Source organism: Alexandromys fortis, unplaced genomic scaffold (genome assembly GCF_014885135.2).
Source record: "Alexandromys fortis isolate MF-2015 unplaced genomic scaffold, M_Fortis_MF-2015_v1.1 scaffold_35, whole genome shotgun sequence".
In the NCBI taxonomy this organism is placed as follows: domain Eukaryota; kingdom Metazoa; phylum Chordata; class Mammalia; order Rodentia; family Cricetidae; genus Alexandromys; species Alexandromys fortis.
In genome coordinates, this window is record NW_026067913.1 from 8694967 (window position 1) to 8709653 (window position 14687).

Below are 14687 nucleotides of genomic sequence, written 5' to 3' on the forward strand. Positions count from 1 at the left end.
ATTTTTGAGAAGTATCCGCCTTCATTTACAGTGGGATGGTAGGAAATAAGACTGGGAATGGTCTAGTAGCATCTCGACTCTCTAAGTAACTGTCTCTCGGGGATACCTGAAGGAGAAGAGTAAAGCAGAGCATCTTAGCGCTCTTGGCATCACTGGATAGAAGCGCCACCCTTCTCGGGAGTGAGAACAGCTAAACAAGCGCTGGTAGCGCGAAGGGTGTTGCCTGCAGGGCTGGGGACTGGTAAAGCTGTGTTTTATACGAAGTCCTGTGTGACTCAATAAACACAAGAGCCAGAGCAGAGGGCTCTTGCTGGCCAAGTACTCCCCTGCCAAAAACAACACATTCAAGGAAAAAAAAATAAAAAGTGTAAATGACACACTGAGGTCATTGTTTCACACTTTCAAAGAATCTACTTATTAAATTAAAAGCATTTTTTAGGAGCGATTTTGCATCTTGCCCTTTTGTGTATGTGTTTATATACTACAGAGTTTCTAACACAGGTGACTGCATTAAAAATATCTCCCTTGTGTGCTTGGCAGCTACCATCTGCATAAGGAACAGAAAGGTGAAATGTGAACCTGATAGTTGAAGACTGCTTTCTGCAGATTCTAATTTTGTAGCCAGCATCATTTATCTTTTTAACTTCTGGGTACTCCTAAATAAATATGGAAAAGTCAAATGCCTACTAACACCATGTGTTAGTGAAGTTTCCATGTGTTTATCAGAGACACTGAAGAATTTCCCTCAGATTCTTGCTGAGTCAAACATGTATAGCCTTGCAGAGTCAAGACCACTGGCAATAGATGTGCAGGGGACGAGGCTAAGCTATGGTCTTATACACCTGCAGTTTAGAATAGAGATGATCGCTAGCTGACCGTTGATCTACCATTAGATATGTTTATTTTCTTAACCCTTTCATCAGTCACCTCATCAGAGACAGATTGATAATATGCACGCTGAAGTAACACAAGGACACTAGAGAAACGTTTTTTAAAACTGAATTTCATCACAAATTTAGTAACCACACTGTCTTCAAGTATTTTGTCTTATTTTCTGACTTTCTGACCTTCAAAAGGGATTTTGGAAGAAAAGTTGCCCTAACAATAACCAAAGAGGGGTCACTGACAAATCCGCAGTAGGGGAAAGCTCTCCCTAGGTTCTCAAGGCAGAGCTATGATTACATACTTGAGCGAGGAAGGTCTGCGTCAGAGCTGGCTGCGGGAAGGATTCCGCACGGATGCCGTGGAAGTGGCAATGCGCTTCCTACTCATTTGCTTTCATCAAGAACACCGTTCCATTTCAGGCTGCCAACATCCTAATTAAGATGATCTGAATCGTAGGTGATCTATTATTCTAGATCTAAGATAGCCCAAAGCACGTTAGACAAGGCGTTACACTACGTGCTTACATGAATGATAAGACCACTGAGCAAGGGAGCGTGTCTTCTCTCGTGTATGGCTCAGCACTGGGCAGAGGTTCCTGTCGGCACTCAATAAACACACAGCTAGGCCTTTGCCTGTTGTCTTTCTCCCCATATTAGGTACAACTGAATCTTACTATCTCATTTCCACTTTCTTTTGACCTTAGGTAGCTATGTTTTTCTTTGCTTTGGGTAAAAAGGAGGGCGTCTTGAGTAGCTTTTAATATGAATGTGTCTCCGTACAGGAACTGACAATATATTAATGTGGTTCCCACTTATGACCTTAATGCTCTTTATGAAGAACTTATATTAAAGAACATACTGAGCACATACGTCCATTAGCTCGAACAGAGCTGAATGCAGGGACAATGCTTAGTCTCGGTGATGCTTCAACAGATTCAGGATGAAACTATATTCCAAAATAATACCATAAGGTTACAATATTATCCCAAAGGCATCTTGTAATACCGAGAGCATCTTCTTAATGTGTCCCCCAAATCACTCTTTTATATTTCTTTCATTGAGAAGAGTTACACATAATTTATTTGCCTAAGCACTGGGTCAAGACTTGGGCATCAGGTAAACAAATATACCAGAGTATGTGTTAAGCCTGGACTTCCCTCTCGCGACATCTGAAGACAAGTCCAACAGCCACTGACTCCCCAAGTCAAAAGGAACACAAATCCCCATCTCAAGGCAGTAGCTAAAACTGTCATTTGTAGGCCCCAGCAAACATATTCAAAGGTATCTGTGAGTTTGCTCTCCAGCTAATGCTGTGTTGATATCCTTGGATGGCCTTTGGAGTCTGGTACCCATTTCCAAAGGAGGATGACTTCAATCTAAGACCCTCAAAGAAGGGGGATGATTAGCATCCCTGGAGTCCAGAGTAGCCTGACACCAGTATCCTTTCGCTGAGGAAATGAAGATGCTTCTTGGAACCGAGCCAGGTCACCCTGTCTGTCGTGGTTGCAAGGTTTCTGGATTTCTTACAATAAAATCTGCAGGTGTTCTGGATTCTAGAGACCTGTCTGTTTCCTTTGAAAGGATGAAGAAGCTGGTGTTGCAAACTTGGGTAAGTCACACAGGAAGACCCCGGTCCTGATTCTAAGTCCTGAAGGATGCCAGCATCGGGAGAGAAAAGAGGGCACGTGGGAACGTTTTAAAGGAGATGATGTCAATTAATATTTTTTTCTTTAGGATGGCCTGGCTTTTACTTTGAAAGGTCCAAAAAAAGAAACTCAGCATTGGATAGGCACTGGGTAGTCACTATATTTTGAAATCCTCCCAGCAGCACATCACTGAAATGTTTAAAATACGAAGCCTCTAGTTTAAGGTGAGAAACTTTTATCAACCTTTCTTAAAATACATAATTACAAGCATATTTTACATTCTTGGATGTGCATGCTGAAGCTGTAGTTCCAGAACTGATGGATTCCGCCCTCTATTTCCCAGTATAAAAGATCCCGCAGTCCTGGGAAAATACTTTTTTAAAAAATGAAATACAACAAATAAGGTATGCTGCTGGGTCCTGGGGGAGACGTTTCCCAGAGTCTTTGAATTTCCTCCCATCCTCCTGCTTTACAAGATTTCTAAGACCAAGCCCTTTTCTGCAGTCTCTCAAACAAGGTAAAAAAGAAAAATACCCCCCAGATATATTCCTTAGATTTCCTATTACGCTTCTCAAGCTCCCAGTCGCTTCTGAAGTAAACCTAAGAGAAGTTCCGAAACTATTTTTATTATGTTTTAATTTTAGTTTCTCTTTTGGGTTTAAGATGAAACGGACGATCATACTGCTTCGCTTGGGGATGCATCTCATGGCGCAGCTTGCGGGTGACCTGAGCAAGGTCACGTCGTGGGAAGAAGGCTCCCGTGAAGGACAGGGAGCGGAGGCTTGCTCTCGGGCTGGAGGGACTCACAGGCAGCCCGATTCAGTTTGCACTGCTTGACACAAGATAAAATTCTTATGCAATATGTATGTCTGTCCTTAGGACTTAGATCCTGGCAATTGTTCCCGTCACTAATTGGTAAAGGTCACTCCTGTGACACCGGGAGCCTTGGCACAGACCTTGACAGCCGAACATAATCATCCCGGCCATGGTTCTGGGTTCCAATCATACCAACCTTCTCACATCGAGTCTTTAAAAATGTTGGTCCCCCTGCCTGTTACTTGGACCATGGCAAATACCCTTCTACCCTTATTTCAAAGGGTGAGCTCCTTCCAGATCTTTCCTTGAGGTCTCTGTCCATCTATAGCATCTTGTACCAGTTTCTATTGGCGTTCTACCAAATCCGTTATAATTATTTGCCTATTGTGTCATTAGAACAGGAAGGCTTCGACATCACAGTTCACCCTACTGAAGATTTATTCCAGTCAAGGCTCTGGCCTCAGCACCGTTGTTATGTCATCTGCTGATTTCAAGCTCACCTAATGGGCAGGCTGGCCTCCATCCTCAGCCATCCTAAGCCTCTGTGTCCTGAGTATGCAAAACACCCTCTCATTCTAAGGCCTCTTTAAAAGGATCCATGTTGCAGATCTTTGAAGCAGGAATTATAATTTTACCCCTTTGAAGAGTTAAAATATATATACCATTATGTTCTATGAGAAGAGAGAGAGGTTGGCTTGGCTTCTGCATGTCACAGTACACACGTGGAGGCCAGAGACCACTTCGTCAGCTTTTTCTCCCACCGTGTAGGTCTCCCAGAGACTGAACCCAGGTCAAGGGGCCGGATGGTGAGTGCCTCTGTCCTTTGAACATCTTGTTGGCCCCGTTGCCTTTATTTTACAGATGATAAATACGAGAAAGAGAGAAGCCAGGTAATTGTCTACCTAGTAGTCATTTCGTTCAGACGGTCTAACCTGGAGTCTCCACCTCCCTGGTATTCAGCTTGCCCCAAGTCTGAGAGAAACAATTTATAAACATTAAACAAATAGGGAAAAATCGTCATCTCATCTTACCCCAAAGTAGCTTAACCCTGCATCTATGTTACATTCATCCTTGAATATGAGTGTGTTTGTTTATCTGGGGTAGAATCCAGCCCAGACTGGTGAAGAGGGAACTAACTTTGGTACCAGCGGAAGGCCTGGGGTTCGTCTGCCTCTGCAGCTCCCAGGTTCCCCATGTGTCGATCCCACAAGACACAATCTCTTCTTGTCATTGTTTCAGATATGATGTGTGCTTGTGTGCGGACAGGAAAGTACTACAGGACAGAGGAGCATTAATTCAGAAAATAAGCTTTTTGTTCTCAGTACGCCAATGAAACCTGGGAGTAGATGCTGAATGAGGTAGCGGTAGCATGCTTGCGCTCTCGTTCTGTGGTGTCTGCAACACGACCGAAGTCCTCATACATCCTAGGCAAGTGTGCTACCTCTAGGCCACACCCCAACCCCTCTTTTTGTTAAAGAAATAGGACACAACCCAGATTTTAGTTGTGCCCATTCTGATAGTTTTTGCCCCTCTTCTACAGTGAAGCCTTGGCCAATCAACTTCCCCCTGCGGTCTGCTTCCTCTGCCTGGAGAAGTCTGATGCCTACATGCCAGTCCTTGGCTTCAGCTGCGGCTTTGAACCTCCAATCACATTCCTTCCTAAAATATGTGCTCTTGTGCCAAGCCACTTCCCTTCCTTTCTTCGAGTATTTCCTGAAGTGCGGCCTCCTCTGTGGTGGAGGTTCCGGTGGGACTGATCTTGCCATTCAATTCTTTTCCAACAGATAAAGAGAGGTCCTCTGAGCTTTCCACCGGCTGGCTGCACGGTCTCAGTGTTGTGGGGCTGGTTTGGGTCCCAGCTCTGCCTGTATTGAAGCATCTGAGTCTCAGAGGGCAAAGCGGTTGCTAGTTTGCTCTGGCCACGCTGGGGAAATGGGATTTGACCATGTCCCTCTCTGTGTCCATGCCAGGAATAGAAACTGAACTTTTCCATCTGCTTCCCTCCGTGCTACACTAGGCTCTGGTCCCAAGTCTACAGATTTCTGGACTCCTTTTCACAAAGTGAGAAACTACAAGAAAATGTCAAATTAATAAAATTGTCCTCGACACGGTAAGTCTAAAGGACTCACCTTTACGACCAGAGCACGCTACACTCACAGGCACTTCATTTGGTGCTCGGTGGCCTATGTCTCCAAGACAATTTTGTAAATCTAAAATGGATAATCAAAGCCTGCCAATACTCGTTTTTAAAATACTTGCTGCCTTCGGTGCGTGCGCCATTATGGAAAACTTACACTCAGAGCAAAAAGATTTGTAGCAAAGCATATGACCTTCTTCGCACTACAATGACCATCCCCTAATTAGGCAATGCATCTGATAGTCATTAACAGGAATGAGATAATGAATCACTTTCTCCCTTCTTTGTTAATTTGCTGTAACCAAGCGGCTAATGGATGTCAGAGCTGAGTGATTGCACTGATTATAGTGATTTATAGTTGCAACAAAACAATTTAAAACCATTCTGATTATTCATGTTAAAGATGCTTTATGTTTTGTTTACTAAATGTTTTATGCCTCCCCCCCTTTCTCCCACCCCTAGAATCCTGTCCCCCTTCTGTTTTCAAGTCCTAGAAAACTTGAAAGTTCTCGCCTTTTGTTTTCAACACACATACACACACACACACACACACACACGGAGGGAGACAGAGGGAGAAGGAGTTACAAAGTTTACTCACTAGAAACGAAGAGCCTTAGGGGTGGAAAGCAAACTTCAGTGGCGCCTAGTTCAAAAGAAGACAGGAATACGGGGAAATAAAGCAAACTTCAAGCCACTTACCTTGGGGCTCCCCGTCCCCTCCTCGTCCTCCACAGACACATCAGTAGCCAGTATCTCCGCTTTGATGGTGTCCAGAGCCTTGAGAATCCAGCTGTGCTGCCGTTTGATTTGCCTCTGCAGCTCCTTCCATTGACTTGCAATCATCTTCAGCATGTCCTTCAGTCCTTCTCCAAAGGAAAGCAAAGCTGTGGGCCCCGCTGCATCTTTGCCTGCTTTTCTGTCTGTCGCACAGAAAGCGAGGCGGCCCTTTCCAGCCACATCCCCGCTCTCCAGTGACCTTACCGCTACCCGCCATTTGTCCCTCAGAACCGAGACCGGAGATTCTGAGCTAGAACAGCACAAACACGGGACAAGCACATGCAGACACCGATGCAGACTTTGGGTTGGAGGAAATCATGTGTGCGGAACAGAATGTGATGGAGAGGTGTCATTGGGACTAGAGCTGGGCACCTGCAGCACAAGGCCCTGTGTTGATCAAATGGACATCTGGAAATAGATGCAGGTAATTCAATGGGAAATACAGCAAATGGGCCAGTATCAAGACAGTGGTCTCTGACATAACACGTCTGCTTGATGCTATTCATTTTCTGTTTAAATAGTAAGCAAAAAGAAAAAAAAAGACACAAAATAAAAAAAAAAAAAAAAACAAGCAAGCTTTAACCAATCCTGTTTTGTGGTCTTTGATTATCAGGATAAATAGGACCATATAACATTTTTTTAAAATCTATAATACATTCTTCATTAAATGCATCTGTGTTGAACTAAGAACTGGTTGAAGGCCTAAGCCTCTGCTGATGCAAAGGCCTACAGAGAATGTGCCACACGTCCGCATGCGTGAACTGGCACAGAAATAATCAGATGTCCATGGACAGTCTGCCTTATCTCCATGGTGATCTCTATGTACACCCTAGTGCCTACGCACCGTGTCTGTAAGAACGGCTCTCACTCATTATCTTAACGTTATTTCCAGAGCTCCTACATCAAAAAGCATGTCAACGAGAAGTTGTCGGGAATGGGATTTCAATTGGAACTCAGGCGAATGGTAAGCCCCAAATAAAATGAACAGGCGGTTGGAGGCACTATTTCATCGTACAAGTATCACAGCATTGTATGCAGTATATGAAACATTTATAAATCTTGAAGGTCAATCTGATAATGTAAATATTAATAATACATAAGGAAGTGAATATATGCAGTAATTTACAGCAATGCTTCTTCATTCTTAATAGTCTGGAGACATAAAGACCCGCAATATTTCAGGAGGATTTACCTGCTTTGTGCGAAGCAATGAGCTCCAGGAGTTGGTGTCCTTCCTCCTCCACGGCTTCCTTGAGAGCACAGTGACTGTCCACGTTCAACTTGAAACTCTGCAAAGGAGCACACGGCCGTCAGGCTCCAGTGAGGCAGTCACGCACAAAACACGCATGCAGAATCACTTGCTGCTTTGAATCGAGAACCACACAGCCCAATTTACCCAACAGACAGACAAATTTGCAATACTAAAAGCTATTGATATTTGGGGTCTAGGCTCTAAACATTTCCGTTAGATTAGCAGCACGCATCTGTTTGGAAGCAGCTCAACAAATCTAGAAATTCATTAGGTTTTTATGAAAAGTCACACCCCATAGGTTCTATCGAGAGTAGCCGTCCTCGATAAAATATAATGAATTCCCACCTGCACATGTGAGCTTTTCTTAAGTACTTATGAAACCATAGAAGTTGTCAGCAGAAAAACCCGGAAGCCTGATGCGCACGTATATGCATCCACTAATACAGCATGGTTTGATTCATCTCTGTTCCTCGACTCTGCATGAGGCACCGGATGGAGAGGGGCAGCTAGGGGCTATACTAGGGTTTCTGCGCCTTCTGGGCTTTGTCTTTAAAAGCCACATTGTGCTATACTTTATATTAAGCATACATGACACAGGCCGTGTTAACTCCACACTGGATTTAATTTGAATTGAAGAGCTGGATAATCATAAATTGTGAGAGTGGATCTTCAACTCAGTGATTCATGAACTGCGTGCCGTCTATAACACCACTGGAGACCTGGGGACCAATAAGCATGGATTTTGGCCTTAATGGGCAGCGGAACTTGGCGAGTACAGAGTGAGTTGTCTTGGATGCTCAGCGGTGAATGTGAGCTGTTCTTTACTTTTTAGAGGAACATTTATTTATTTTTTTTTAAGTACCAAAGACAGAATCAGAACGAAAAGAAAACCTGGAAGTGAGAGAAATACCAGATGCAGCATAGAAATAAGGATTGGACTAAGGCAATTCAAAGTGAAGAACTGCGCCAGCCAGCCTTCCTTCACAAGATGCGGTATCATCACAGCGAACGTTCTAGAAAGGACACTATCTGCGCTCCCAACACACCGCTCTGCAGTTTTTCCCCATTTGTGCCTTCGGCTACAGGTATGCATTTGAATAAAATAAAATACACAGTGTTCAGGAATCTTAACGCTTCCTCTTAAAGATAATTGTTTAAAAATATCTGTAGATGTTTTTATTTTCTGTGTAGGGGTATTTTGCCTGTGTGTATGCTGTGGCACCGTGGGCATGCAGTACCTGTGAAGGCCAGAAGAGGGCGTGGGGTTCCCCCGACATAAAACTAGAGGTGGTTGTGAGTCAGAACCTGGGTCCTCTGTAAGAGCAAGTAAATGTTAGCTAACTGCTGCGCCATTGCTTCAGCCTCCTCTATACCTCTGTTCCGCCCAATGAAGGCAGTGCCCCTGGATTACTAAATGTTTATTATCTTACAGTGAAGCATAGCATCCTTTGCTTTTTGTCCCTGTGTGTTGGGGCTCCACCACACAGACTAGAGTACACGAGTTTCAGCAAAGGGAGCAGGGAAAAGAGAAACGGCTGAGACTAATTCAGCAGCCCCAGACTTCAGGGAGAAGCCTGTCGTAAAAATTCCACATCACTCAGTTCTGCCTCGTGCTGTCTTTGACTCCGAATGTGCCTGTATCAAACGGCTGGTGACCACCAGCTTCCCAAGAGGCACATCGGGCCTGTGCCTCCGTGCCAGAGAGAAGGGAAGACCCTTGAGGAGGCTGGCACCTCGATATCATTGAAACGGAGGAGACAGTGCCGCCGCGGCTGGAAGCGGCTGCACTTGGGTAGATGTGGAAACATCTGATAAGGAAATTGGCAACGACGAGGCACTCGTTATTAGGAGCGAGATAATCTGATAAGCTCGATGTTGTATAAAAGAACCATTTAATATAACTTTTACGCAAATGGTACATTATTGCTTGATTTCAGGTGTGCCCATTAACCATTAATAATATCAAGCAAGGAATTCACAACAGGCCCCCGAGAAGGCAGCCCAGCGGGCACATTAACGAAAGTGTCAGTGGAATGCCAGGCTGCTAAAGCATTCTTTTTTTATATATATTTATTTATTTATTATGTATACAATATTCTGTTTCTGTGTATGCCTGCAGGCCAGAAAAGGGCACCAGACCCCATTACAGATTGTTGTGAGCCACCATGTGGTTGCTGGGAATTGAACTCAGGTCCTTTGGAAGAGCAGACAATGCTCTTAACCTCTGAGCCATCTCTCCAGCCTCCTGCTAAAGCATTCTTGAGGAAACCCTCTGGGTGTTGCCCCCACCGCTCCCTAAAAAAGGGTCCGGTTTCTCCTGTTCTTTCCTTTAGCCTGATAGCTGGACACACCCCCATCCTTACACCGTTGGTGTATTTTCCCCAGAATACCTATGGCATCTTTAGTCCCTCTGCCACACCTGTACCACGCCCTGACCGTGCAAAGAGTTCTCTAGGGACTGAATTTGTGGCAAGGACATTGGCAAGGGCTTGCTCCAGGACCCTAGGCCACTGATAATGTGAAATGTCCCACAGACAGCAGCCTGAATCCAAGGGAATGCGGATTTCTTTTCCAGCGTCCTTAAAGCAGTGTGCAACTGAGTGAGGAAAAAAAAAAAAAGAAGAGAGGAACTAGAGGAAGGAAAACTCAGTGAAGGGCTGAGAGATGGCTCTGTGGGTGAAGGCTCTCGCCAGCCAGCCTGGCGCCTGCAGTGCGATCCCTAGGACCCACGCACTAGGAGAAAACTGACTCGTGCAAGTTTTCCTCTGGCTTCCACACTCACACTCATATAAACACACAGGGAATTAATTAGTTAATCAAGTGTCTAAACAAGCAAAATATTGATGAGAGTTAAGGCTCCTACCACCAAACCAGATAACTCGACCATGATCTCTAGTATAAGGACAGAACCACCTCCTCAAAAATGCCCTCCGATCTCCACCATGTTATATACACCCCCACCCACGCCCATGTACACAAAATCAATCAATCAATCGATCGATCGATATGTCATTTTCCAAAACATTTTTTAAAAGAAGATTCAATGGCTAGATTATCAAAACGATTGTCATGAGTTAACCAATGGGCAGTGGTGTAATTACATCTGGCATGGTCGGCTTGTATGAATCTGAATCGGACATTCAGCTATGCCCATGACTACACCTGAGCCACGATCAGGGGTGATGAAGCAGACCACGCATGCCCGTGGGATGAAATAAGGAACTCCCAATGGAGCACAGAAATGATCGTGTCTGAGGGATAACCTAGGACCGGAGACGGGGGAATGAGCACATTCAAAGGCTTAAATGTTCAATGTGATCCCATCTTCCTAGCATTGTAGGGTAACAGACACTCAGCCACCCCGTGGGTACTGTCTGCATCTGCCAGGTCCAACGAGCACCATGAGTCTCGGTACATTTGTGAAGCCACACAAGCGACCTAAAGATTATATATATGTGTGTGTGTGTGTGTATGCATATATATATATGTATATATATGCATATATATATAAAATATAAATTAGCAGTGGACAACCACCAGCCTGCAGGCAGTTTATAGTCTAGTGCACCGGGTCATAGGAATAATGGCCTAGCATAGGTTACATGTGGGATTGGGATCTTATGTGTGATACAAAGTGGTGGGGCTATTTGCCTCAAGCAAAATTGAGCAAATAATAGCCTTGTCCAATGAGATTCAAGTTTGTTTGTTTAAATTAAAACCTACTACACTAGCCAAGTATAAAAGAACAGTGCTGACAGGGGCTGTGGGAGCCCATGAGATCCAGTCTTGGCAGGGTCTAAAGAGAGCTTATAAGGAATGAACTAACTGGCTTGCCTACAAGTCCAGAGATGTCCTCTGGGGAGCAAAAGCCCAGGAGCCCTGAGTGCTCCATGTGGCTGGGACAGGCTGCAGGCAGGGTAGGGAGCAACGATGACCACACAGGAGCCGACCCTCGGGACCATGAAGGAGCCATGAGGAATACGGCAGGGACAGCAGTGGCTGCTGCAGACCTAGGAGCTAGGAAGCGCTTGCTGGCTGCTGCAGACTCGATTTTTCAAAAGGACACACTGGAGGCAAAGCGGGCCGTTCTAGGAGGCTGCCGCGGTGATACGGGCCAGATGTTTCCGTGTGCTCATACTCTTTTTAATTGGAAAAAGGTATGCTTTTGCTTCTAGATGAAGAGAAGAAAGAAAATTGGAGCAAATCTTCTGTCTTTTCAAGTTCCTCTCCATGCGTGAGAGCAGCGTGTGCCAGAATCCAGTTCTTTGGCTGTTCTGATGATAAATACCAGATTTTATTAGTCAGGAGTCTCTGAATGTGAAAGGCACATTGAACTGATGAACTTGTTCCTGCTGTCACCTGAAGAGATGGTGGGCGCATGCTGACGAGTAAGACACTTGGTGACACGTCTTCACACAAAGATTCTCACTCCCTCAGGGCAGGGGGGAAATATGTATTTAGTGGAAAAGCCACAGCTTGAAGTCACTTACTGTCTCTCTGCCCAGGACCTACTCTGTCCCTGGTCAAACAAGTGCTCTTTGGACTCTCAGAGGGCCCCTGGCAAGGAAGCAGGTTATAATCACCATGAGGAGCTCAGCGGCTCCTGCTCACTGCCCCACAAAGCCATGTACATAAGCTAAATGTACAGTTGCTCACGATATAAAATAAATTCTTCAAAATATGCTGGGAGTCGAGAATGAGAGTTCTTTCAGTAAATATTTCAGGTATCTCTTGAAAGTAAGATATTATATAGCAATTCAAATGATGATGAGACAATTCACACAGATAGACTGCACAACCCAAAATGACTCAGAACTATCGTGATAAAACTATAGATGTTGATATGTAAACAATCTCATTGCAAGGACAAAGTCGGCTGCAAGACAACATAATGAACGTTATCGTTTGCGGACAGTGGGCTCAGGAGTAACCATGGTCAGATCTCATGAAGCAGGTTATGTTTCCGGGATTTTTCCAAAGCATTAAGTGAAAAAAAAAATACTACCGTAGGGTTGCAAGACTCAGAGACAGTCAATGGAACGTGTTAGAACTGGATAGGAATGACTAGGGATTCCAAGAATCCATGTGGATTTGAGAGAGAGAGTGTGCGTGTGTGATTTGCTATGTTGTATGTTTTATATGTGTGGTACAGGTGTGTGCTGTATGTACAGGAATGTTCGGAACACAGGCCCGTGCACATTCTTCGGAGGGCAACACATGAGATGTCTTACGCTCTAGTTCCTAATTCCCTGAGACAGTGTCTCTCGCTTGATCCAAAAGCTCATCCTTTAAGCTGGGCTGCCTGCCAAGTAAGCTTTAGGACTCTGTTCTCCAGTGCTGGGGCTGCAGTCACGTATAGCCATGCCTGGCTTCTTACGTGGCTACCAAGAATTTGAACTCGGGTCCTCGTGCTTGCCAGTGAAACGGTCTTACCCACCAGGCCATCTCTCTAACTCCTCTTAAGAATGTTTAAATTCAATTTTCTCATTTTTCTCAATGTCCTAGGTAGTCACGTGACAGGCACCCCTTATTGTCAACACTCCACTTTCCCTAGAGACAAAAGCCAAGTCTCTTGCTTTTGTGCCACCGTCTACCAGTGGCTTGCCCACGGGGACATCCAAGACAAAAATGTTACTATTGGAGACAAAAGGAAGGGAAGCCAATGACCCTGTCTTCCTCCTGGAGGGGTGTCCTCGGATGAATCATGTAGCCCTCGGGGCTTCCTTCCTTTATCTATAATCAAGGCTTTTGGACTCAATATTTTCCAGCCCTTGAATACTTTGATTTTTATCCTTTTTTTTTTTCATCCAGGCAGTTTAGGAAAGGAAACAGGAGTTTTATTTACTTTAATCTAGAGAATTTTCAAAGAGAGAAGAATCCCAAAGGCCATCCAACCACTCATCTACCCCAGGGTGGTTCTGTCCCCGGACCGCCCCTTCTATTTTTAGCTGCCTCTGGGGAAGTCTCTTCTAACTTTTATCCTGAGTCCACATAGTTCTTCCCAGGAATCTAAGCGGTCAGCGGGGAGCAGTGTGAACCTCCCTGTTCCTCGGTTAGAAATCAGAAGTGACGCAAGGGTGTACCGACAGGATCCACACGCCCCGTTTCCGGCTCCGTCCACGCGTCTCCGCACTCACACCCCCTTAGCTCCCAGCCCTCAATGTTTCACCTGTGAGGCTGACGGCAGAGGTCTCTGGCCTGTCCTCCCTTCCTCCCTCAGAGCTACACCTTTGTTGTATGTTGGGGGTAACACAGGCACTGCTGTCTCGGACTTAGAGGTGTGACTTTGAGCAGAACGGCAAGTCACCGCCCTGACAGCGTGCTCAGAGCTTAGAGGGCACAGTGGGCACAGGACAGAGTTAGTCTGGAATCCCAGCGGACTGTGCTAAGGAAGCCAACAGCACGGGATGGGCTCGTGCTAGCGGTGAGCAAGGCCTTCAGGACTGGATAGGGGTGTTCAAAGCCCGGCTCCTCCACCACTCTCTGTGTAATCCTGGGCAACCTTTGTCTATCTAGTGCCCTCGTTTGTGAAAGGAATCTTAGTGTCTATTTTCTGGGTGGTCGTAAAGAAAAAAAAAATCCCTCGATACACAGAGAATAGAGCCTAGTATATCACAACAGCACAGTAATTGTTACTATACAAAATGGTCTATCTTCATAACAGCTAGATAGGGCCCACCTCTTCTTAAGTCTTTGGGCTGCTAGCCAGACTCAGGCCTTGTCTGACCGCAGGTCCTGTCAGGTCAGCTCTGAGAGTCTCCCACCCCCTAGTCTAGTGGCTCCTCTACGATTCTGTTCTCACCAGGCCTCTACCTGGCAAGTACTGTTTCATCAAAGTCCCATAATTCAATTTGGTGTCACCCTCCCTGGCAAGGCTTCCCTGATCTTCCACCCTCGACACTCACCCTCCAATGGCATCCATCCACAGCGCCCAGCCTCCGTTTACCACACTCGGTTAAAATGTTGGGTGTGTCTGTCTCCTACCCGTGAGCTCCCTGAGAAAAAGAGCGGTGATTTCACCCGCGTTCGAATGAAAGCGCCTAGCGCGCTGCACACAACTGCACGTCCGTAAACCAGCATCCAACGGCCTGCAGCGTTCGGGGATATCAATGCAATCACTCCGCGCTCTAGAGTGGTTGATGAATGTCCCCAAATTTTACTCAGTGAACACCATG

General features: G+C 45.4%; 1 protein-coding gene and 1 long non-coding RNA gene across 3 annotated transcripts in view; one reads left to right on the forward strand and one right to left on the reverse strand.

The window, feature by feature from the left end:
- Positions 1-14687, reverse strand: part of Akap6 (A-kinase anchoring protein 6) — a 454178-nt gene that overhangs the window by 172843 nt on the left and 266648 nt on the right. Inside the window, exons 10-11 of one of the 2 annotated variants that reach the window (XM_050138897.1) lie at positions 7453-7549; positions 6183-6346 (exon numbers count right to left, since the gene is read on the reverse strand). In XM_050138897.1, coding sequence (XP_049994854.1) covers positions 6183-6346; positions 7453-7549 — 261 coding nt within the window. Of the gene's footprint in view, positions 1-6182; positions 6350-7452; positions 7550-14687 lie in introns of both variants that reach the window. The other variant, XM_050138896.1, reaches the window with a different exon arrangement.
- On the forward strand, positions 6336-12157 carry LOC126499611 (uncharacterized). The gene is made up of 4 exons (XR_007591121.1): positions 6336-6684; positions 7153-7224; positions 7412-8597; positions 11688-12157. It is a non-coding gene; the product is annotated as an uncharacterized lncRNA (long non-coding RNA).